Source organism: Chanodichthys erythropterus, chromosome 19 (assembly GCF_024489055.1).
Source record: "Chanodichthys erythropterus isolate Z2021 chromosome 19, ASM2448905v1, whole genome shotgun sequence".
Taxonomy (NCBI): Eukaryota; Metazoa; Chordata; class Actinopteri; order Cypriniformes; family Xenocyprididae; genus Chanodichthys; species Chanodichthys erythropterus.
This window is the reverse complement of record NC_090239.1, coordinates 33,014,783-33,041,585: the sequence shown is the minus strand read 5'-3', so window position 1 is coordinate 33,041,585 and position 26,803 is coordinate 33,014,783. Positions and strand designations below refer to the sequence as shown.

Below are 26,803 nucleotides of genomic sequence, written 5' to 3'. Positions count from 1 at the left end.
AACAAAAACAAAGAAATTTCAAGTTTTTCAACTTCGAATCTCTTGTCTTCAGTTTCTGTCATTGTAGTGATGTGAAATATCAGCAGGAGTTTACAGGATTATTTTGACTTTATTTTGTATTTGAGCTGCGCGTCAAAAATAGGCGAGGCGCCTATCTTTAGCGAAGCGGCGCAATGAGCCCCTTCTGGGACGCTTCTCAAACGCACCGCGGCGCGGCTGGTGTAAACACGAGCATTGACTAGAGTAGCCGCGAATCAGCTCCGGTAGCCGCATCGCACACGCGTGCAGTGTAAACGAGGCTTTAAGCTACTGAATAGTACAGCAAGCACAGCAGGTGTGATGCGTCACGCGTGCGAGACTGCGAGTGCGAGTGGACGAGACGCTGCGCATGACACGTGACGTGCTTTATCAAGGGCCCGACCCGGCCCGGCCCGAGGACGGTGGCGGGAAATATCGGCCCGGCCCGGCCCGGCCCGCGGGTCGGGTCGGGCCGAGTCCGGGCTCGGGCAGAGAATCTAAGCTCTACGCTGGAGCAACTGCTAATGAGAAACGAGCGCAAACACGTCTCGAGAGCAGTTAAGCTTTTATTATGCCACAGTTGCCACTTCCACTTTCTGGTCAAGTGTATGCAGGGTTGCCAACTCTCACGCATCTGGCGTGACACTCACGCTTTCAGCATCAATCTCACGCTCTCACGCACACGCAAGAAATGTCACGCCAAAATCCATTCTTCTCCCCTCTCAATCCGTTACTTTCTGTTGATGACTAGACCACAGCGTATTAATGACAGGAGAGGAGTTTAAGGCCCACAGCTGTTACATCTCCCTACAACCAGAGCTGTTGAAAAACAGAGTTCCGACACTCCCATAGACCTCCATAGGAACTTTGGAATGCGGAAGTAACGCGTGTCGTGGAGCGGCCGATAGTTCCAAACACTGATAGTTCCAGCGCTGAACCCCATTCATTTTCAGCGATTCTGAAGATCGCTCGCTGGTAAGTTGATTAAATTACTGCATTTTTGACATTTGAACACATTACCTGACCTCTCATGAATCTAGTCAATAGTTGTATTTTATGTAACCAGCTTTAGTTAATGTTTATTGTAAGTTAATAACGTTAGTCAGACTCTAATTGCAGCTAACTTAAGTGACCAACACATCACTAACTTTAGCTACCATAACCTGACGTCAGTTGGGCTACATTTACCTTTACGTTTACAAGTTCGTTGTCAAACAACGTTTATCTTCAGTTATTAGATTTGTTGTTAATGTTAGCAACACGGCATGTTAGCTGCCAGTTCATTAAAGTACCAGAGAATAACACAGTAAGTAGGTTGCATACACTTATTTAGTGGTGGCCAGTATATTAGGAACACCTTTACAATCTAATGTAATTCAATGCAAAAGCTCTACCATGAATTCTACTTTAATGAAGTTTATAATCAGCCAGAAATGTGTAAATTCAGTACTGAGGTCATAGTTAAAGCTGATGTTTCACTACATTGTGTTCAGATGGGTTTCTTATTTACTTACATGAGGTGGCCAGAATATTAAACACATCTGAATAGAAAGCAACAAGTGCAAAAACACCAACACAAACCATGACCTCAATGCTAAATCATCATTACATTTACACCTCTATTTTCCCTTATTTGCATAATTTCTTGGATGAGCAAAATAATCACCCAGCTTCTTCCATAATGTTATTGTGTGGAAGAATAAAAATTTGAATAACAATAGTGGTTTGTATATAGATATGTATTTTTTTTTCTCATTTAATTTTAGCTGTACTGGATTACAGAGCTAAAATAACAGAAATCATGACAAATGTCCAATTAGTTATGGACCGAAATGTAGATGTGTTCTCTCACTTCTGTAATGTCAACCTCATGAAAATGTTTTGGAAATGTGTATTTAATCTGTCCTTCAATGTATTAACCTTAACACTGTTTCCTCTTTCTTCACAACTCCCAGTTCTGTCCAGCAGCAGGTCTGACTCGACTCCAGACCCGGTCTCCTCTGGGGACTGACACAGGCCCTGTTTCCACCTGGAGTTAAGATGCATTTTGGTTGATTGGATCACAAGTGGACAAGGGAGACGCATACACGTTTACACTTGGTGTTTTAATCCATCTCTTTTGTCCTCTTTCAACCACGATTTCTTCGAGGGGGTGGGTAAATGTATGGGTTTTTATAGATCTTTCAATCTAATAGACAAAATAAGCTTGAGCAGTTTACATATGAACACACCCAGAGATGACAGGAAAACATACAGAGAGCATCAGTGTTTGTTTCTGCTCTGACAGCCGCGAGACCAGCTGAACGCAGTGAGTGTGTGTTAGAAATCAGGAATGGTGAGAGAACATTGTGCTTGGTACATTTTTCATCTTCAAACCAAACTTGGGTCTTTAGCCAACAAAGTTTAAATCCAATCTAGCTAGCGTGCTTCCCATAATGTTTACACATTAGGTCAGTAGGCGGAGAGTAGATGGTCTTTAGTGGCGGTTCGAACACATTCGACCACATGAGCTTTTACAATATGAAAGCAGTCCAGTCAAATGCATTTTCAAAAACCTCTGGAAGTGGTTGAAAGTGGACAAACTCAAACCCATTTAGACCCCATTGTATTTAGTGTCATCCACTTCAGATTAGAACACATCTTAACACCAGGTGGACACAGGGCCACAGTCTGCTTCTGGCAGTGGAATGCTCTCACCCAAAAAGTAACTATAGCATTACTTATAGTGTGGAGTTTAAATGCTTTTGTTATCAATGTATATATAAGCATTTGACTGATTCTCGATTCACCACCAGGTCTCCAGATCATCATACGGCTGCCCTGGAAGAATGTAATGGCTATTGTGAACACTTGTATTTCTTTTCTGGCCTGCTTTCTGACATCTTTCTCTCCCTGTAGGAAGTCGAATGAGTTTCTTTGAAGACAGAACATTCAAGGAAAATTTACCTACCCTCTCTCTGGATATAATATATAATTAAATGTTTTGTTGAATGCAATTGGTTGCCTTGTATATTTTTCACTGTTGACCAAACTTCTTTCTTGACTTAAACTGAGCAGCTTCATTCATTGATATTAACTTGTTATAACATGTTTATGTGAATGTATCTTAACATAACGCAACATTAGGATGTTAGTAATATTTATGACCATAGAAGCATGAGAAAAATATATACAGTACATCCTGTAAATGTATACCTTATGGGAGCAGCCCCCTTTAACACTCACAAAAAATTAATTCAATTCAAAAGGTTTTATTTGCATGAAAATAAATAAATAAATAAATATATCATATCAATTAAAAATTAATTCAATTCAAAGGGGCTTTATTTGCATGCAAATATATATATATATATATATATATATATATATATAAATATATATAAAATTGTACATACTACATACATATGTTTGTATGTATTTGTGTGTGTTCTGATGAATAGTTTAGCCTATGTTTAGGGAAGGTCATGATGAAGGGGTACATTAGCCATACTGAAATGAATCCAGTTAACAGAAATGTTAACGTCAAGGGCGTAGATTTGGTTTCAACATTGGGGGGGTTGAACGTATGCTGCCTGTTTGTTTTTTTGTTTTGTTTTTTATATTAAAAAATAATAACCTGTTTTATGTGTAGTGTTATTGGATAATCTATCTATCTATCTATCTATCTATCTATCTATCTATCTATCTATCTATCTATCTATCTATCTATCTATCTATCTATCTATCTATCAGAACTTTATGAAATGTATGTATAATCATTCATCAAATTCTAACATAACGGTGATTCTAAAAAGAAAGAAATTATGTTAAATATTGAAACCGCCAGTAGGCGGCAGCGATTCGCTTTTTTATTGAGTGAGTGAGTCACTTAAATCGTTCATTCAGCCAATTCGTTCAAAAGTCAGATTAATTTAGGAAGAAAACAAACACCGATGTGAATATTTTTGTCATTGATCATTACAGACACTATTGAAAAATGAACAAACAAAACAGACGGCTGTTTTGGTAACTGGTTACAGTTACACTGATAGTTATGGCTACATTGTAATGGATTAGCTAGCTAAAATATGAGTGTATTACAAAACATTCTCATACCTCCTTCTCAGTACATGCTTTATTCTTTTTAACGGACCAGCGGTTTAATATAGTTGGCTGGGCAGCGGTTCTCTTCATTTTTGGTGCTACCCGCGCTGTCTCATTCAAACAGTACAGCTCCACTCGCGTTGTTTTGGTGAAAGAGCGAGGCGCGTTGGTTGGGCGTTACCAATCGGTTCAATGGAGGGGGAGAATATTTTTGTCTAATTTATTATGACAAACTCATATTTGAATACAAACAAAATTATTGTTACAAAATAAATGAATTCTACATATTTTTCATTTGATCTGCTGTGATTTTCATGTTGAAATATTGGGGGGGTTGTAACTGAAGCATTTGAATATTGGGAGGGGGGGGTGACCTCCCCCCCATCCCCCCCACAAACTACGCCCCTGGTTAACATTATGGATCGTATTTAGGAACATTGTTAATTCACTCCGTAACCATCTCTCCAGTAGCCTACGTTTTAACAGACCACACTGTTGAAGATAATGCCGTCTCTCTTTCACTCTCCAGATACAATACACTACTGTAAGTGTAGTCAACGTAGTAATCTGTTTTATTCAATATTTAATCAGTATTATGCGTTAATATTTACCGAAAAATTGCTGCAAATACAGTAGTTGCTGTGAATGTGTTTTACGTTATGGGAGCAGCCCCTCTTCCCTCCCAAATTAAATACAAATACTGATTAATGCTGTTTCCGCCACTCCCCAGAAAAAAAAAAGCTGTATGTATGTAATGTAAGTGTCAGCGTAATAATCAATGTATATTATGCGTCCATGTTTACAGATAATTGCTGCAAATACAGCTACAGCTGTCTGTCTCCCTTAAAACCATTCAAACTGGTTGACGGCGCGCATGTTTTTGGAACACGAACCACGTGACAGCGTGGCGGCGAGATCAAAGAGTGTCGCAACTCTCATATTTAACGGCTCTGCCTACAACGTTCTCGCTGCAGTATTCTCTGATCGTTGATTGGCTGAAAACCTTGCACGTGATACGTCAGTTGCGTGTGAGAAGTGAGAGAGAGCCCCGGCCGCGCGCGCGCACTCATTATACAGAGCGGCCAAAGCACAGAACGTCTTCAGCAGGCCAGGCTGCTTCTGCTTTACACACCATGGCCGTTATTTTCTCTTGAAAAGCAGTTTTCTCATAGCTTCGCAACGCAATACTCGTTCCCTTATTTCTCAGGAAACCGAGGTTACGTAGGTAACCGAGTAACGTTACATTATATACGTTTTGTTATATAACAACCGATATGACAACTTTAGCACATTTATCAGCTATACATTCATTCAGTGTTTTCCATTAATGACCCTCTGCTGCCGCCACCGTTTCATAATGAACTGAAAATTTAAAACATACGTTTGCCAACGAACTAAAATCGAAACTGTGATATGGCTTTGTGCCTTTATAAAACAGCAAAAGACAGTGATTAAGTATATAGGCTATCCACAAGACAAGTTTCCTACGCCCCATGAGGCCTTACGTCAAACGTGGGAGCGTCTTCCGGTTCGAAGTAAACAAGCTGGACGTGACACTCATTCATTCAACAGTTGACAGTGATTCAAGATTTAACGATCCAAACTTGCGAACGTTTGTTTTTTACTTAAAGATTTAAGATTCCGGCATCAATATTTGAACAATGTTTTACAATAATTTTTTTTTTTACAGTAATAGTAATGTATTAATTTATGTCAGGAGTGCACATCAATCATGCTAAATCTATCTGATATTTATATTGACATAAAAAGAAAACACAGACCTATTCAGTTAGGCCTGCTTCCATTTATTTGCGATCACAAGAATGCAAAAAACAATTCCATTAAGGCTTTTAAATCTAAAGGCTTACACATTTAGAAATATATTGATAACATACCCTATGTTTACGTCACTTTTCTGAGACTTTCTATTTATTTTCCTCTAAATTATGCGATGATTGATATCCGAGGATGTTTTCGCGATCTCTCCGTCTATCCTGATCCTTTCAGCCAGAGCAACAGAGGGAGCTCATGAGAAGACAACAAGAGTTATGAGTTAAACGAGTTAACCGGAGTGTGAATCTGTTAAATATGCATTTGTCAGGAATCAACAGGCACAGGGAAGGGGCATACCCCCGGACCCCCCTAGCGGAGGTACATCCAACAAAGTTCTACAAATTACAGTGTCAAATAATGTACATTTTCATACGACAACAAAAGCTCCTTTCATGTCATTAAAGCTATTAATAGAAAATTGAAATGTCTTTGGACAAATATAGATTTGGAATAAGCCCCTAATGTTTACAATGTCTGGCTCTGCCCCTGTCAGGGAACAAAACTGACAAAAAATAAAATAAATTATTTCACCCCAATGATACTAAATAAACATGGACTGACATTGATTTTTAAAATTAGGGTTACCAAATATTTTCTCCGCGCACACGCGCAAACTGATTTTTTTTTACAAAGTCTCACTCCAGCCAAAGTCCCAAAGTTGGCAACCCTGGTATGTGGAGTAAAGCAGTGTTGTTTATCATATTAGATACATTTGAGTGTTGAGAATGATGTTATAATGTTAAGTGTTCACCCAGTGGCTGCTATGAGACACTTGTTGCACACTGCAGTAAGATAGATCGATATTAAGCATGGTAAAACATGGTACTTGCGGTAAAACAACAATGAGAATTGTGAGCTATATAACATGATTAGTTTTATGTCGATGAATATATCTAAACAGTTGCTCACCTGTCTAATAAAACACAATATATAGACCATTTCAAGGAAGTAAACAAAAACAAACACGCTGCAATGCTACTGCGCATGTCTGGTCCTTAAGCATTTCCGGTGGCGCCATTTTTAAATCACAAAGCTGTCAAAACAAAATGACTAGCGCATATTTTTTAAGTCTAGCTAAAACAGAGCAGTTAAGATATTTACAAAAACTAAAAATAGATGATAACGTGAAATTACCGGACCCTTTAAATCAAACACTGAGGCGACAACTTTTCACTCAGAACGTTAAACGTTTACCTGAAGTAACTTATCCAGACGTGTATCATTATCTAGTTGAGACAGAGTGCGTCTACACGAAAGAAGCAGTAAAGGCATATCGTAGTTTGGATGCTTACAATTACTTCCTTAGCGGAAAAGTTGGAAACATTTGTTCCTACAATGTGGACGATTTTTGTCTTGTGTTTGGTTTAGTCGGGGCAAGTCAAACGTCGAAAACATACTCTGCGTGGTTCGTTGCTAAGGTGACCGGGGAGGTTATTAGCGGGCATTGCACTTGCATGGCCGGGTAAGTTTGTACGTCTATGCAAACAAGACGTACTGAATTCTAGTAGTACACTAATTGTTGTGTTCCATTATTACCTATTACATACGTAATTATTTCATACGTTTCGAAATGTTTGTGGTTAGGTTAGGTGAAGTGTGTAACCATGTTGCTGCGATTCTCCTTGCTGTGGAACAGTGTGTGAGAGAGGGTTTTAATGCTCCATCTGTGACATCTGAGCCCTGCATGTGGTCACGAATAAACAAGAAGGTGCATGCAATTCAATGCTGGCTAACGTGTTTTTTATTCTAATTTTTATTAAATTCTAATTCATCACATCCTTTGCGAAAATTAACCATGGTTTTACTACAACAGCAAAAAAGTATAATCCCACTTTGTTTTAGATTGATCCAAAACTATGGCGGGTCGGAAGGTCCAAAAATATGGCTACCGACTTGTCGCGGGAATTCACTATTCAATTGCCAGTAGCCACTGAATTTACCACTGATAGGCCGGCGGTGCATCTGTATACACACTCTCCTCACGCAGCGAACGACTCACTTTCCTCACGCAGCTGACCACTGACTCTCCTCAGCTGGCGACTCATTTTCCTCACGCAGCGAACGACTCACTTTCCTCATGCAGCCGGCTAGTCACTTTCCGCAGCCGGTGACTCACTTTCCGCAGCCGGCGAGTCGCTTTCCGCAGCCGGCGAGTCACTTTCCTCACGCAGCAATTGACTCTCCTCACGTTTCTTTTCAAATACTGTGATGGTGCAATAATAAACAACTACATCTAGTAAAGTTTATCATTTTTTTGTGTTGTAATTGTAACTTATTCTGAAGCGATATTCCCATCAGTGTTCTGTAAACTGTTGTTAAGATGTAAACAGTTTCTTTCTTCTGCTGAAATAAAAATATATTTTGAATGTCAGTAAACATACAGCTGACTGTAGTGTCAACGGTCTTCAAAATATCATCCTTTTTAGTTCAACAGAAGAAAGAAACTCATAGGTTTGGAACAACTAGAGTGTAAGTCAATGATGACAGAATTATCATTTAGGTTTAACTATCCCTTGAAATTGACTGTCGTGGCATTTTTTTTTTTTTACCTTTATAAAAAAGGTAATTTCCCCTAACCTTGGCTATCAATCTAATGTTAATTAGAATAACTCACTGTAGGGCTTTTACCATTATTTTTAGATACAAGATACATTTTTGATTTGCACTGGTTCTGCAGATTTTTTGACATTTCACAATTGCATTGTTTTTGTAACACATTAGTTTAATGTATCTTTAGTTAAAGTTATATATTTTATCAACATTTGAACTTTGCAAAAAGGGAAATGTCACTTTTTCAGAATATTGTATATTAAAGATAATTTGTAAAATCCACAAAAGCTTTTTAGATCTTTATTGTAAAATTGTTAAACAGTGTTATTCATGCTTGTTTTGTACATTCATATTCAATTTTATACATGCATCTAAATGCCACTTCTGATGCATATTTCCTCTGCCGTAGAAAAAATTATGGTAAAAGCCCTACAGTGAGTTATTCTAATTAGCCTTACATGAAATTGATAGCCAAGGTTAGGGGAAAATTACCTTTTTTATAAAGGTTAAAAAAAAAAAAAAAAAAAAATGAAATGACAATCAATTTCAAGGTATAGTTAAACCTATAATTCTGTCATCATTGACTTAACTCTAGTTGTTCCAAACCTATATGAGTTTCTTTCTTCTATTGAACTAAAAATGATAATATTTTGAAGAATGTCAGTAACCAGACAGTTGATGTTAACCAGTGACTTAGTATTTTTTATATACAGTCAGCTGTCTGTTTACTGCACTGTTAACGATTTTCTTGTATTTTTACAGTACAGTACTGGCAGCAGGGTTGTCAGCAAGTTACTGTATTGTGATTTACAGTAATTGTACTGTAATTCAATTTACAGTACAAAAGAACAGTACTGTAATTCTACAAAACAGTACTGTACTGTGTTTTTACTGCATGTTCTACTTTTAGTTTGCTTCTGCTGTAATTAATAATACAGTATTGTACTGTAATATCAATATTGATATATCACTGCTAAATATTACTGCAAATACTTTGAAATACTTCAAAATAACTAATAATATTAATATTATAATTACATAATATGTAGTTATTACGGTATATAAACTTATAGGAAGTAATATGAATGATGACAGAATACCTGCAAATCAAAAGACAATCCAAACAATGTTCTTGTCAAAAATATGTTTTATTCAATCAAACTATTAAAACCATTGCATGTTCAGTGAATCAGCAATTAACAGGTATTAACGGCTGTTAAAGGGACAGTTTACCGAAAAATTGTCAAAATTTACTCTCCCTTAAGTTGTTCCAAACCTATATGAAGTTCTTCCTTCTGCTAAACACAAAAGATGATATTTTAAAGAATGTTGGTAACCAGACAGTTGATAGAAACCATTGACTTCCATAGTGGGGGGAAAAAATACTATGGGAGTCAATGGGTGCGGTCAATTGTCTGGTTACCAACATTCTTTAAAATATCTTCTTTTGTGTTTAGCAGAATAAAGAAACCTATACAGGTTTGGAATAACTTAAAGGTGAGTAAATTATGACATAATTTTCATTTTTGGGTAAACTGTCCCCTTAAAGGGTTGGTTCACCCAAAAAATTGAAAATTCTGACATTTATTACTCACCCTCATGCAGTTCCACACCCGTAAGTCTATCATTAATCTTCAGAACACAAATTTAGATATTTTAGTTGAAATCCGATGGCTCAGTGAGGCCTCCATAGGGAGCAATGACATTTCTTCTCTCAAGATCCATAAAGGTATTAAAAACATATTTAATTCAGTTCATGTGAGTATACAGTGGTTCAATATTAATATTATAAAGTGACAAGAATATTTTCGGTGTGCCAAAAAAACAAAATAATGACTTATATAGTGATGGCCGATTTCAAAACAGTGCTTCAGAAAGCTTCGGAGCTTTATGAATCTTTTGTGTCGAATTATGATTCGGATCACGTGTCAAACCACCAAACTGCTGAAATCACGTGACTTTGGCGCTCTGAACCGCTGATTCAATACACTCCGAATCTACCTGAAGCAGTGTTTTGAAATCGGCCATCACTATATAAGTCGTTATTTTGTTTTTTTGGCACACCGAAAATATTCTTGTGGCTTTATAATATTAATATTGAACCACTGTACTCACATGAACTGATTTAAATATGTTTTTAGTACATTAATGGATCTTGAGAGAGGATATGTCATTGCTGGCTATGCAGGCCTCACTGAGCCATCAGATTTCATCAAAAATATCTTAATTTGTGTTCTGAAGATGAACGAAGGTCTTACGGGGCTGGAACGAAATGAGGGTAAGTAATAAATTACATTATTTTCATTTTTGGGTGAGCTAACCTTTTAAGTGTGCACAAATGTAAAAAACAAAAACATACAAGAAAAGAGAACTTGAGGATTGGGTTGGGTAAAAGAATGACAAGTGAGCGAAAAAACAAACAAAAAAAAAAACCAAAAAAAACAAGTGTGTGTGTGGGTGCAGGCATCATTTTGAAGTTTTGTGGGTTGATGGCCGTCACCTTCCTCTGCACCACCCTTTTGGTCCCCTTGCTGACTCCCTGTCTGGCACTTTGTCTGTCTTGCATTTCCATCTTCAGGGTTGATTCTGTACAGGAATCTGTTAGCAATATCATACCAGTTAATAAATATGCTTTTCATTTTTGGATGAACTAACCCGTCTAAAACATTGTATTAAAATGGCTAATACTTACAGAAAACTTATTCCCAGGCTGCAAAAACACACCGTAGAGCTGTAAGAAATCAAAATACATTTTATTCAGTTATGCGTTACTTGTTGAGGACGTATAAGCTAACACATCACTGTATTTCATACACTCCAACAATACATCTTTAGTAATAATAAAAAAAGCTTCTGCTTCTAAAAATTCTAAGTTGCTTTTTTTGGCATACATGGCATGTTGACTGATATATCAACTCTGATTTTATATATATAATATATATAATTTTTACCTTTATTCATACATAATTTAATTTAGGTGGAAGACTCAGTTGTATAGCGTTGTGATTGTAATGACAAATAATGATTAAGTAAAATGCTAAACTGGTACCAACAGTCAATCTCTCTAAGCCCAAATCACCTATTTACATTGCAAAGGAAAGTTAAGTATTTTTAAGCCTTGTTTTCACGTGTTTTCCTGTCTAAACGACTTATTCAAATAGGTCCAGTGTTGACCGCGACAGCTGCAGCCGTCATCCGGGAAATAGACTAGCAGTTTAAGCCCTGTCAATGTACAAAACTAAAAGTTTTTGCTGACAGGGTCAGATCGGACATTATAAAAACGATCCCTAACGTTACAGAGATAACGTTAGACATTTTTGTTATCATATGATCATTCAAACTTAGACTCCATTAGCAAATGCAGTAAATTTACCTCACAGACCATCGTAAAACACAGTACATTCAAATTCGACAGAAACAAAATAAAACTCACGAAAATCATCTTGATTTGTCTTTTCAGCGTTTCAACAATCACAAGGTCTGGTTTGGTCGAAATAAACCAGATGTAACGTAATTCACCGAGTTAGAATTTAAAATGTCGGGACAAGCGTGAAACAGACACCTAACCTTAAGTTAACTCTATAACGGTGTTTTTGCAACGTTCGCTGGCTGAACTTTCACTGTCATTTCACAAGTTATGTACACTATAGCGCAAAATCCTAAAACCTAATTATAAAATGTAAAATTATAAAATGTAAAATTAACTTACCAAACTTCCAGATATCGACCGAGTGAAGCATCCAGATATCCATCGAGTGAGTGAGCTGCCGTTGTGTTCTGACGTCAGTCGAGGGGCGCTGTTTACAGCAATCCTGTATTTTTGCCTGGCATATTACAGCCAAGTTACAGCTAGGTTACAGCAACACTAAAATATACTGTAAAATGTTCCCGCTCAAACAAAATTACCCAGAATGCAATACAAAATACAGTATTGTACTGTAATATAAAAAGGCAGTATTGTACTGTAGGTTTTTACAGTAATGTGCTGCTAAATCTACAGTGACATTTAACAGTGTGACATTCAAAATATATTTTAGTTGAACAGAAGAAAGAAACTCATACAGGTTCGGAACGACTAGACTAGACTTTTTATTTTTGATTGACCTATCCCTTTAAGGGAGCGTATACAAATCTGATGATTTACAGTTTACATCTTAACAGTAGCCTAACAGTTCAGAACACTGATGGGAATATTGCTTCAGAATAAATTACAATTACAACACAAAAAATGATAAACTTTACTAGATGTAGTTAGTTATTGCACCATCACAGTATTTGAAAAGAAACGTGAGGAGAGTCAATTGCTGCGTGAGGAGTCGCCGGCTGCGGAAAGCGAGTCACCGGCTGCGGATAGTGATTCGTTCACTGCGTGAGGAAAATGAGTCGTTCACTGCGTGAGGAAAGTGAGTCGTTCACTGCGTGAGGAAAATGAGTCGTTCGCTGCGTGAGGAAAGTGAGTCGCCAGCTGAGGAGAGTCAGTGGTCAGCTGCGTGAGGAAAGTGAGTCGTTCGCTGCGTGAGGAAAGTGAGTCGTTCGCTGCGTGAGGAAAATGAGTCGTTCGCTGCGTGAGGAAAGTGAGTCGCCAGCTGAGGAGAGTCAGTGGTCAGCTGCGTGCCGTGCGTGAGGAAAGTGAGTCGTTCGCTGCGTGAGGAGAGTGTGTATACAGATGCACCGCCGGCCTATCAGTGGTAAATTCATTGGCTACTGGCAATTGTACAGTGAATTCCCGCGACAAGTCGGTAGCCATATTTTTGGACCTTCCGGCCCGCCATACAAAACCAGTAGCAGACATTCCCTGCGTTCCATTCGGAAGGGCTCATCCCTATGCCCTAATCCCTTCAGAGGGTTTACCCTCCGGAGTGAGAGCTTCGAAGGGATGAAGGGTGTAACTTAGGGGTAAAAAAAAACACTGTTCTTTTGGAACGCACTTCAGCGTCATCTTAACGAGACAATTAAGGATGATAAATTGTGCAAGCTGCGCCTTTTGTTTAACGTTATTATTTATTTATTTATTTATTTTAGGTTTACCGCATGTAGGCTATGTATTTGAAACATTTGAATGGACTGATAAATGAGCTGTATTTTTTTTTTTTAAGTACAATGTCATTTTGACCATAATAATGTACCAAATCTAACTCGTATAAATATTACAGTAGTACAGAAAAATATTATACATACCTTTATAGTTAAAATCGAACTCCTAACCTCCTATACCCGTTCTGTGACGTCAAACAACTTCCCTGTGCAAAGGATCATGGGGGCCCGAAGTGTCCATCAGTTGTTCCCTTCGAAATCCTTCATTCCGAAGGGCCCTTTGAAGTGGCCAGTTTTGAGCACTTTGGTTTGGAACGACCCTTCAATATGGCGGCCATGATTATTTTCACTCCGAAGTGCCCTTCGGAGGGCGATATATCCCGTTTGGAACGCACCGTGCGACTTTTCTAAGCCTGTCAGACAAAGGCCAGTTCAGAGTAGGGAGCCCGTCACATCTACCGTAGTCACACCAGTCTCACCAAGCATGCTTTTTAGGTCATTGAAGGTAAGGAAACATTTGCAGAAATCTGACAAATTACAATATGTGCAAAACACACACTAGTACCATCTGCCTTAATTGTTGTTTATCATATGCGATCTGAAATTATCGAGTATTAAAAGACACACACACACACACACACACACACACACACACACACACACACACACACACACACACACACACACACACACACACACACACACACAAAACGTGATTTAACGTTAGTCTAGTAGGTTAGACTAGTGCGCTTTTATTGTATATTGTTGTATATATCTTTATTGAAAATTGTCTTTAGAGTGCACGCTTTCACTGTGTGATATAGTCCATTTAAACATTTATAATGCACCCCAATATTCAATATAAGGGGGTAATAGTAAATCTGTATGTCTTTTATATAGAATTAATATCACATGAATGCCGTTTTCTCCAAAAAATAACATGATTGCAAATGTGATATTAATTGTATGCAAGTTCAAAAACAAGAAGTTAATATAGTGACTTACATTTTAGATACAGTATTCCCTATTTTCGCTCCATTTCGCCAAAGAAAGCAGCAGGAGACAGGACTGATTTTTGTCAGAGCAACACACGGCGTTGAATGAACGAATCGTTTGATTTAATGATTCGCACTTTAAGCTTTGTTCCTGAATGAATCAGCTGAAACGCAATGACTCACTCATTGACAGTGACTTGCTGCCACCTATTGGCGGTATTAATTTTAGTATCTTCAGTATTTTTTATTTTATTTCAAAATATCAATATTCAGCGTTTTGTTTAAAATATGATTTATGCAGTTGTAACTGCAGTTTAAATCGCACATCCCTATTATATATACACAATGTTTAACACAATATAACTAGACAGTCATCAGAATATGTACATTTAATCTTAACGTGCAAAGTTGTTTTTGGAAAATATCTGTAGTGTCATGTGCTACTAAAAAAAAAAAAAAGGACTATGACGTAAATATTATTCCCATTTCAGAATGAGATCCCAGACTGTGCACTGTTCACCACTATAACTTTTGGTAGTGACACAGACACTGCATCTGAGGGAGAGCAGGAGAGCACAGGCAGGATTGATAGTCTGACTACAGCTGAGGCAGATTCTAATATGGAAGCACAAATTATGGTTCAGAGTGAAACACCTTGTACTGACAGCACTGTAGATGCAACTAACATGCCAAAACCCCTTACACATCTGTTTGATGAGTTTGCTGTCACAAGCTGAACTTCAAAAGGAGTTGGATAAAATCATGCAAACCATCCCTGCTTACTTTAGTGAACTGAATTGTAACCATCTCCAAAAGAGTACACTGGGTCAGTCCTCTTGTAAACAATGGTTTAAGCAGAGACAGGGCCGAATCACTGCAAGTCACTTTAATGAAGTGTTAAAATGCAAGACAAGTCATGTTAGCGTGACATCTAAAATCGTGGGCTACACATCAAGCAGAAATGCACCAGCCTTAGCTTGGGGTAAGAACAGTGAAAAACTAGCTAGAGAAGCCTTTACTTCAAACCAGATGACTTGTCATGACAGCTTATCAGTGGAAGAAGTTGGATTGGTAGTAAAGTTTCCTCATTTAGGTGCCAGCCCAGATGGAATAGTTCATTGCAAATGCTGCCCACCTTCTACACTTGAAATAAAATGCCCCTTAAAATATGCAAATATGTCCATAACTGATGCTATTAAGTGCAAAGATTTCTGTCTAGGGAAAAACTTTGAGCTTAAAAAGAACCATGCATACTATGCAAGTTCAGGGGCAAATGGCAGTGTGTGAACTAAAAACGTCTTACTTTGTCATTTGGACAACCGAGGACTGCCACACTCAGAAGGTAGAGTTCTCTGAAGAGTACTGGGCTCAGATCAGGCCAAAACTGGATCTCTTCTACAGACAGCACATTCTCACAGAAATTTGCACACACAAATTGAAGAAACAATTTCTGATCGCAGAGACTTCCTGTTTGTGTAAATGTAGGTCTGAAACCTCTGTCACACAGTGCTCTGTCTGTCACAAGGTGTTTCATCTGAAATGTGTAGGCTTAAAAAGGCATCCAGGTGAGCAATGGTTTTGTTCAGCATCTTCACCATAATCTACATAAATGTGAAATCACACACAGCCTTCTTAGTGATCTGTTAAAAGTTAATTTAATTGTTGTGAAATATCAAATGCAATCAAAAATTCAATCAAATGCAGTACAGCAAATGTTCTAATTAACAAATGTTTAATAATTGCAGATAGTTAGAAAAAAGAATTAAAGATCAAACAAATCTATATACACAATATATACAATGACACATTTCATGTTTTAAATCTACCACCAATGTTAATACTGTACACAATCATTCAATTAATAAAAGATAAAAGGTTTCCAACCACTTGTTAGTGTCTAATGTGTCTTTTTCTACTGAAGTAATGACTTGTCCAAATTAGATAATGCAGAGCATACCAGTAGTATTTTATCAACAGTTGCCACCGTGTCTTTGCGTCTTCGTTTGACCAAGTTTATGGGGAGTGTTTGTCGCAAAATGCTGTACTTTTTAATGCGGCCGATAGCTCTTTCCACATGAATTCTCATCCTTGACATGTGACGTGACACAGACACTTCCTGTCCTAAAAGCTGCGTCTTTCCACGGGTTGAAGCTGGTATAAGTAGCTGGACTCCTTTCGCAGCAAAATACTCAGGGAAACTGAACCCTCGGTCAGCCATGACAATGTCTCCCTCTTCCAAAAGATCAATTAAACCAGATGATTTGGTGATTGTTTTGTCACTGGCTCTCCCACCCCAAGACTTAGAAAGAAAAGTGACTGACCCTGTTGGACTGATGCCAACCAGGAATTTGATGGTGTTGTGGGACTTATAGTTGGAGTATGTCACCGCTCTTGCACTTAGTGATGTTGGTCGGTCAATAAAAATTTCGCTGCAGTCTATGATACACCTCACTGAACTGAATGGGGGGCTTTTGAACAGGCCAGGAAGACTCTTTTTAATCTCTTCCCTGGAAGGCCAATGTACTAGAGAGCTGAAACGCTGTGACATTACGTCTAACCAGTCATGAAATATTACAGAGATTGTTGCACAACTGCAATGAAACCTGTAGGCAAGATCTTTATGCGTGAGGCCAAGTCTCAGTTTCATCAAGACCAAGTAAAACTGGAGAGGTGTCGGAGGACTCAGCGTTCTCGGACTCCAAGCAGTGGTGAGATAAGTCAGAAGTGCGAAGAACACTTTGGATGAGCGAAGGCCAGTGTAGAAGTGAATGGTTTGATCATCTTTTAAATCCACGTCAGATTTTTGTTGTTTTCTTTCACAGATGAGTGTTTGTACTTTTGACTGTAGGCTTGTCACTTGGTCTTTATAAGATGAATTCAGGTTCTGCATTTCTTCTATATCCCTCATAGTGAGATCAGTTCCAATACACACGTCATTGTAGAACTTAACTTCTGTCACATCTATGTCCATGTCCTCAACTTTAATGCTTGTCTCAGAGACCGCCGATGCTCGTCTTAGAGACCTCTGATATCGGTCCATCTTTCTGGAGTTGTCAGGTCTGTGAGGAAGTTTTGATGGAATGTAGTCTGGACTTAGAGGGTCATCTGATGGCTTGCCTAAAGACAAAAGAAGAACAACATATTTGGGATAGGCTATAGATTTCACACATCACTGGTTGAAGATAGATGATGACAAAGACCAAGAATGGTGAACAAAACATTAATTGTGTTAATTTCATGCTAGCAGTGAATTTCTAATTATGTAATCTAAAAATAAACTAGCTAGCTATCAGTATGACCACTGTATACTACCCTGTAAAAAAAAAAAAAAAAAAAAAAAAAGTAATTATTTTAGGTATCATGAACATCTAATTTATAACGTTACTATTTTTCACAAGTTCATAAAGCACAACGCTGTTTTTTTGTGGTTTGACAACATTAAAATGTTCAATTAACAACTAACCAACGTTGATATTCATTTAATTAATATTTAACTTAACCAGGTTAATGTGCAATATTAAAAAAAGACTTATTGTTTAACACAAATTAATAACAGTCGTGCATTTCGTAATTAACATTTAACAAAATAAGTGATGTAAAAATGTTGTTTATCGTTCTTTTGTGAAATAACGCCGTTATTGTTATTTACACAAAACATTATTGTTAAGTGTTATACATTGCATCTGACAGCTAGTTAGACAATGATTGTAAACTGCTACTTTCCTAATTACAGTCCACAGAACATTTAGAAATGGAATGGAAATAAAAACCTGGCTTTTTCACTAAACGTATCAAAACGCTGGCTATCTAGTTAAGTTACATGCTATATGAAAACAATGACGGAGCCACAATGCTAACTCAAATTATGATTCATCATACTATAGTCTATAGTGAACGTATAGAAATACAAATAATTCAGTGAAATAAATGTTTACTTACCAGAGATAAAATGTGTGCTACATATCCTAGAGTTGCAAGTTGGTATCCAGCCTTCTCTCTTAACTGCTGCAATCCAGGCGTCGCGTTGTGTTTTGTTTTTCGGAAATCTAAACGCTTTAATTTCAGAAAGCAAGTTAGTTCCCGGCCTGAGAGAGCATCCAACCACCGAACAACACGGTCCTAATTTTAATTTGGACATTTTATTATCTGTAAATTGTCGCAGTATCACCGAACTGAAGCGCCTCCCGCCAATGTTTAGAAGGTGCGCGCTAACTAACCGGAAACTTCCGAGGACCAAAGACGTCACTTCCTTACTTCGATAGGCAGTAAAACCGGAAACCTAGAGTAACGTGGGTATGATGTCAATGATAGGCGACGCAAGGACATTGGTCTGTGCCTATGGCCTGTGCTTTCTTTTACTGTCTATGGGTCTGTGTCCTGGTTAAAATTCTTTTTTTCTCTGGATCCTTGGAAACATTTGGGATAATGTAAGTAACGTTACAACAAAATATACTGTATTGTTTTAATCATCTCAGACACCAGACATTCACTTAATTTTGCTTCGTTAGAGTTGATGAAAAGCACACAACTATAAAAATAATCCAAATAAACACTAAAAAGGATGACATATTTCATTTGTTTACATGCACATCACATTAACCAACATCAGAGAACAGTGAACATGAAACTGTTGTTGAGCTATTGAAATATTAACTTTATTAATTTCAGAGGGACTTCAAGTAAATATTTTAGTTCAGTTTGGCTGACAAAAACGTTTGGGAATCCCTGCCCTATAAAGTTGAAGATCAGAAATGGTACAATTGTATACTTGTAAAATGAGAATAAATATACTTAAATTACTAATATGAAATAATATTTTCCAATCTTAAACACGATTAATACATTAAATTTTGGATGATTTCACTTACCATTATATAAAACATGACACTAAAAAGTAGGTTGCTTTCAGTGCAACGTATGGTCAAAGAACAGACACGATGTATGCTTTATATAAATATATGTGCGTGTGTGTGTGTAAGAAATATTTAGTAATATAATATTTATTATTTCTCTAAACGGTACTCTAAATACAACCTGTTTTTGTTCATGAAAACAGGATGTGCTCTTTTGAGGGTCCATGTTAAAGGGATAGTTCATTAAAAATAAAAATTCTGATGCCCTCATCTTATTTCAAAGTTGTATGACTAATTTTTTCGATGGACATATTTTGAAAAACGTGTCAGTGTATTCTTCATACAATGGAAGTCAATGGGGACCAAAACTAGTTCTGCTGGTTCGCATGTTATTCAGAATAAGTTCTTCACAGAAGAAAACATACTGGTTTCGAACAGGTGAGTAAATGATGACACAATTTTCATTTTTTGATGGTCTTTACCTTTAATCTTTTATAACTGATTAGTACTTGGATACTAGTGATCCATAGGTGTGGAAAGATTTTGAAAAAAAAAGTGACAGATACAAGTAAATGTGCAATTGTGTTATTTGAATTACAATTTTACATAATATCCAGTATATAATAACAGGAAAAATGTGCAGTTTGGTGTTGATAAAGGAAGTTTGAGCCTTACTGACATGGCTGTGGAGGCTGGGAAACACTGGCTATAAAATAAATTAAGAATTACACAAACACTCACACCAGGCTATATTCTATATGTTCATTTCAAGCACTGTTGTTAACACTCTGCTGTCACCGAATGGCAAAAAAGGTATAGTACAGGCTAGAGGCTACTAACCAAAATATTCAAATGAAATCGAAAACCTTAAAAATGAAATAAATCAAAGATAAAGACATCAAATAGTAATAGCCTAGACGAGCATGGGTTATTCGCTGATTGTTTGCTGTGTCTGTAATGAATCAGGCAAAACAACACACTAATATTTTCAGTTCCATTAGTCTGCGCATTGTCTCAAGACCACGCCCACAACAGGGGAAATATCACGAATATTCAAGAAGCTATTTCACTTGGAGATGTGTCACAATAGAAAAAAAAAAAAAGAAAATCGCAATTGATCCATTTGAAGCTGATTATGATGTTGCATAAACATATAAATTATATACATGAAAAGAAGTAAATTATCCATTCATTATGTTAATAATTTCAATTTCATTTAAGAATATATTTAATAAATTTAATAATAATGGTTCATGTGTTACACCCGTGCCCAGGGCCGTCATTAGCAGGGTGGTTAAAAACTACCCATACTGGGTAAAATATGGACAAACCCAGCAGGTTGGGTTAAAGGGCACCTATTATGCCCTCTTTCACAAGATGTAATAAAAGTCTCTTGCCTGGTCAAGTTTCAGCTTAAAATACCCCACAAATTTGACCCTATTTTGGGGTGAGCAAAAACATGCCTTGGTTGAAAAAAATGGCCGGGTGAAAACAACCCAAACCCTGGGTTTGTCCATATTTAACCCAGTATTTTTTAGAGTGTGGTGACGATTCTAAGGGCTCCCGGCGATTTCAACACGATCAACTAAAACTTGACTAAACAAAAAACAGGACAGGTTGACTAAATATAATAAAAACTAAAAAGGACATTTGACAGAGGACTAAGACAAAATTAAAAAAGAAAAATCATCATTGGACAGGTAGGCCAAATGAAGTAACAAATTGGTTACTTGTAAATGTCTGAGTAATTCATTTATACAAGTATAAAATAAAATAAAATAATAGTATTTGTACTATCATTATAAGTCATAAAAATAACAATGGTTACAATAGTGATAGTAGATACAATAATAAAAAAAAAAAAAAGATCTAAAGCACATTATCATAAGTATTGTTGTCCTATATTCTTCATGTCTTGTCTGGACTTTTGTTATATTTCCTGTCTTGTGTGCCATGCTTATAGTTCATTGTAGTTTTTCATATTGATTAGTCTCCCCAGGTGTTTCTATCAGTGCCCAAGGAAGTCGACCGGAAGTTGAAGTCGGCTGCGTGCCGCCATCTTGTAGCAGAACTTCACTTGCGTTAGCTTCCCATTGACTCCCATTCATTTTGGCGTCACTTTGACAGCGGATAACTTTACATCTGAGGCGTTTAAAGACTCCATTTGTCCATAATTTATTTCTAAACATACACGACAATGTATAAAGGGCTCCATTACCTTCTATGTTACATTATGGCCCCGTAGAAACAGTTTTTGTAAAAATAGGCTAACGATTGCGTCATAACCACTCGACTCTCTGTCGCACAGTAGAGAAATTACCGTACAGACAGGAGGAGAAGCTCGCAGGCAATAGTATGCATTAACTTAATATGGCGTACTGGCGTTACATTTTAAAATACTATACAAACTAATTAATCAGAATACTTACTCCTGCTCACTCACGACTAAGAACTCCCCGCTCAAGCTCGCCGTCTCTGCAAGATTAACGATGGCAATTTGCACGCACAGCTACTAGAAGATTTACATCTGTCAGACAGGTTGCTGACGTCATCAAGCTTAGTTTGAGTCTGCGCGTCAGAAACGGAAGTGCTAAAAATCGCTAAAAATGGGCTTCACTTGTCTCAATTGAGTTTCAATGGGGTCGCTGTGTCCATTTCTTTTACTGTCTATGGTTTCTATGGTTTCTCCTTGCCTTAAAGGGATAGTTCACCCAAAAATGAAAATTTGATGTTTATCTGCTTACCCCCAGCCATAGGCGTAATTTGCGGGTGGGATGGGTGGGACATGTCCCCACCACTTTTTGAAAGGGTCGATATTGTCCCCACCACTTTTTGAAACATCTCGCGGAAATCTAATACACAAGAAACACCTCTAGTTGATTATCAATTTGTGTTAATAATAGCCGATCTGGCGCTGGGATGTGTTGTTTTTGAAATCATGTTGAGTGCTTGTTGTCGCTGTTATCAGAGGCGCAACAGTGTTCTCTTGGCGCTCGTGCACACTGTTCACACGGACGAGTGCTTCAATCTATTGCTTAACTGTTGCAGAGACTCTCTATTCGTTACGTTGAATCACAAAACAAAATACACATAAACATGTCCCTGCTCTTGATATAAAACCACTGACGAACATATTTGGTTTTAATGAGAGAAAAAAAAAATCATACATGGTTGGATTCAAACCCAGAATCTCTTGCATGCTAAATGAAAATATTGCCTCCAGTCCATCAGGACAATCTATTTTCAACAGCGGAACCACGTATTTATTAACTAATATACATACTTTCGAGACATTGTATTATAGCAGATGTAAGGAAGTAACTATCATATTATAATATCATATTATTATTATTGTAATTATATAATTACAATACCCCTCCCCCCATACACATTCCTGTCCCACCCACTTTTTAAAACAAAGTTACGCCACTGCCCCCAGTGCATCCAAGATGTAGGTGACTTTGTTTCTTCAGTAGAACACAAATGATGCCGTCTGTCAGTCAAATAATGCTAGTGGACGGGAACTTCTACTATAAGAGTAAATAAAACTTGCATAGACAAGTCCAAATTAAACTCTGCAGCTCGTGACGACACATTGATGTCCTAAGACACGAAACGATCGGTTTGTGCGAGAAACCGAACAGTATTTATATCATTTTTTACCTCTAAAACCCCACTATGTCCAACTGTGTTCAGCTCTAGTTTAGTGATGTCTGATAGCACTCTGATAACGACAGTGATGTCTCGCACATATACTTCAACGAGTGCTAGACGTCGTGTCTTAGGACATCAATGTGTCGTCACGAGCCGCAGGGTTTAATTTGGACTTGTCTATGCAAGTTTTATTTACTCTTATAGTAGAAGTTCCCATCCACTAGCATTATTTGACTGACAGACGGCAGCGGTTGGAGTTAAAAATCATCATTTGTGTTCTACTGAAGAAACAAAGTCACCTGCATCTTGGATGCGCTGGGGGTAAGCAGATAAACATCAAATTTTCATTTTTGGATTAACTATCCCTTTAACTTGTTAAGCTTGTTTCCCCCTGTGTATATATAGCCTTGTGCTTCTCTTGTGCTTTGTCAGTTGATGTTTGGTGTTCCCTGTGTGTTTGCGTTCTCTATGCTCCCTGTGTTTCATGGTTGTTTTAATATTAAACTCCTGCACTTGGATCTGCCTCTATGGATGGGCAAATGAAGCCTCATAAAGCACACTTTCTGGTTGGTCCGTGTACGTTTTGATAGTTTGTTTTCCAATTTAAAATGAAATATGCAGAAACGATTTTTTCGGATTACAAATAGAAAACTGAAACATGACTTCAAAACTCGTTTTCCACATGTGGGCGGTCATTACACGCCCCTTTCAGCTGATTGGTCAATCAAATCTGAGCCACCATCAGTTCGTTCAACAAAATAACAGTCCTCTGCTGCTATATCAGTATATATCATTCAGCTAGCTCTGGCTACTCTGGTTATCTCTGTATATTTTAGGCAACAATAAAACGAAATGTGTTATAAAACACCACTTTTTTCTCTTTTCGAAACAAAAACATGAATAGCCTCACAAATGTAGTTCAGGCTACGCGTTGATTATCTTCAATGTCTGCATAAAGTATTTATAACAAAACAAAATATTATACAACCCTGTCTCTTTTCGTTTACATTTCAAAAATATTAAACATATTAATATATGTGCATACTCTGATTATCGTCACTGTAATAAAATGAAATCTAACATAAAACACAACCCTGTCTCTTTTTGTAAAATGTCAGTTTTAATGATCAATAATAGCCATTAGATATACAATAGATGAATCATGCCATGTTTAACCACTACAGACATCAGAACCAGCGGCAAATGTCAGAAGGACTAGCCGAGGTAAGGCTGTACTCTGCTGGGTACATGCATCGGAGCATAAATGAATCAGTGTATCGAATCATGATTCGGATTACTGCCAAACGGCTGAAATCACGTGACTTTGGCACTCCGAACAGCTGATTCGACATGCTTATTCATTTATGAAGCAGTGTTTTGAAATCGGCCATCACTATATAAGTCATTATTTTGTTTTTTTTGGCGTACCAAAAATATTCTCGTCACTTTATAATATTAATTTTGAACCACTGTACTCACATGAACTGATTTAAATATGTTTTTAGTACCTTTATGGATCTTGAGAGAGAAAATGTCAGTGCTGTCTATGCAGGCCTCACTGAGTCATTGGATTTCAACTAAAATATCTTAAAGGTGCCCTAGAATTAAAAACTGAATTTATATTGGCATATTTAAATAACAAGAGTTCAGTACATGGAAATGACATACATTGAGTCTCAAACTCCATTGTTTCCTCCTTCTTATATAAATCTCATTTGTTTAAAAGACCTCTGAAGAACAGGCGAATCTCAACATAACACCGTCTGTTACGCAACAGTCGGGGTTGTACGCACCCAATATTTGCATATGCCAGCCCATGATCGAGACATTACACAAAGGCAGCCAGTATTAACGTCTGGATGTGCACAGCTGAATCGTCAGACTAGGTAAGCAAGCAAGGACAACAGTGAAAAAATGACAGATGGAGCAATAATAACTGACATGATCCATGATAACATGATATTTTTAGTGGTGTTAGTAAATTGTCTTTCTAAATGTTTCGTTAGCATGTTGCTAATCTACTGTTAAATGTTAAAGTTACCATCGCTTCTTACTGTATTCATGGAGACAAGAGACGCCGCTATTTAATATAGTCTGTATAATGCACAAACACAACTTCATTCTTTATAAATCTGTCCAACAGTGTGTAGTGTTAAACCGGGGACACACCTAACGATTAGCTGAAACATTCTAAGACTGAACTTAACACACATACCGATTGTTTCCTTTGACGGGAGCCGATTTATATACTCACACATGGAATTTGAACACCGACTGTAATCGTAGACTGAACGCAACTGGCTCTGACTGGACGCGTTTGAGCGCGATCAGTCATAAGTATCAATTTACATTCATAATCGGCCTTACAAACGTTAAGTGTGTGAGCGGCTTTAGCTTTAGCCACAGAGCAAAACCTCAAACTCACTCAGAATCAAATGTTAACATCCAAATAAATACAATACTCACATAATTCGACGCATGCAGTAAAGATCCATTTTGAGGGTTATATTAGCTGTATAAACTTTGTTTATGCACTGTTTAAGGCAAGCGCAAGGGGCCGCATTTAAAGGGGCCGCAGCATGAATTGGCGCATTTCTAATTATGCCCCAAAATAGACAGTTAAAAAAATTAATTAAAAAAATCTATGGGGTATTTTGAGCTGAAACTTCACAGACACATTCAGGGGACACCTTAGACTTTATATTACATCTTGTAAAAAAACGTTCGATGGCACCTTTAATTTGTGTTCCGGGTGTGGAACGGCATGACGGTGAGTAATTAATGACATAATTTTCATTTTTGGGTGAACTAACCCTTTAAAATCTTTGAATAATTTTATAGGATATTTCTTTAACTTTATTTGTTATTAAGAATTTCTGAGGAAGTGACCAAACATATTACCACTTAATATCATCAAAAAAGTTATTCCAATAAGAAAGGGAAGAGGAATAGAAGTGACAATGTCCAAAAATAACGACCTGATTTTGCAATTGGATTTAGGCCCTGAAAAACAAATAGAACCAATCACAGTGTATTCAGGGCTAGGGGGACACACAGAAATCACTGTAGCACTATTGTTTCTAAACAGCATACAGATGATGAGATGGCTTTGAAAACTATATTAAATTCTTTACTAGATACTGGGAATTGATATCTTGAAATAAAATCGGAATAACTAAATAAATTACCATCACTATCAAACAGCTGGTTTACTAACATCACTCCATTAGTGAACCAGTTTTCAAGAAACAAAGATTTCATCTTATGTAGAATCAAGTCCGCACCATGGCCCGCACAAGTCACCTCTCGATGCATCCCCAATAAAAGGGGTGGATCAAGAACACATCTGGGGATTTTAACTGTACTTGGCTAGATGTGAACTTTGAATTGGAACAGTACTTGGGCAGTGACTGATGACATTTCACAAGCCCAAAAGAACACAAGTACAGACAAGAACGCCTATTGAGAATCGGCTCCTGTGAAAGAAGCTTTGTCGAAGCAGCCACCACACATTTCATATAGTTTCATGTTATGTGCTCAAATCCGCTCAAATAAAAGCCTAAGAGTGCGTGTTTGTGTGTTGAATTTCTCTATGTAATAAATTCATTTACCCATTAGGCATTTAATGCCAATTTTTAATATCAATATGATGTAATAGAAGAATAATGTATTCTTAGGCTACATAGCCTATATGAATTGCAAATATTTTATTTTCCTGAAATAATTTGTATTCTCCATATTACTTGTATGACTGGGTATTTAAATGTAATTGAATAAGTCTGA

The 26,803-nt window shown here is 37.3% G+C and overlaps 1 protein-coding gene and 1 long non-coding RNA gene across 2 annotated transcripts; one reads left to right on the top strand and one right to left on the bottom strand.

Annotated features, from left to right (window-relative positions):
- Window positions 1–845: 845 nt before the first annotated feature.
- Window positions 846–4,446, top strand: LOC137007848 (uncharacterized). Its single transcript, XR_010892678.1, has 4 exons — window positions 846–993; window positions 1,974–2,722; window positions 2,814–2,848; window positions 2,917–4,446. It is a non-coding gene; the product is annotated as an uncharacterized lncRNA (long non-coding RNA).
- Window positions 4,447–16,251: 11,805 nt separating this feature from the next.
- On the bottom strand, window positions 16,252–18,685 carry LOC137008189 (uncharacterized). Its single transcript, XM_067370066.1, has 2 exons — window positions 18,453–18,685; window positions 16,252–17,630 (listed from the first exon to the last, which is right to left on the bottom strand). The coding sequence occupies exons 1-2, from the start codon at window positions 18,649–18,651 to the stop codon at window positions 16,426–16,428; spliced, it is 1,404 nt and encodes a 467-aa protein (XP_067226167.1). The 5' UTR covers window positions 18,652–18,685; the 3' UTR covers window positions 16,252–16,425.
- Window positions 18,686–26,803: the final 8,118 nt, after the last annotated feature.

What these genes read in the sequence shown, in the direction of transcription:
- LOC137008189 (XM_067370066.1), bottom strand. Translation starts at nt 18,651, where the DNA reads ATGTCCAAATTAAAATTAGGACCGTGTTGTTCGGTGGTTGGATGCTCT. An exon ending in TAGCACACATTTTATCTCTG is followed by an intron (nt 17,631 to 18,452) that starts GTAAGTAAACAT and finishes TTTTGTCTTTAG; the next exon opens with GCAAGCCATCAGATGACCCT.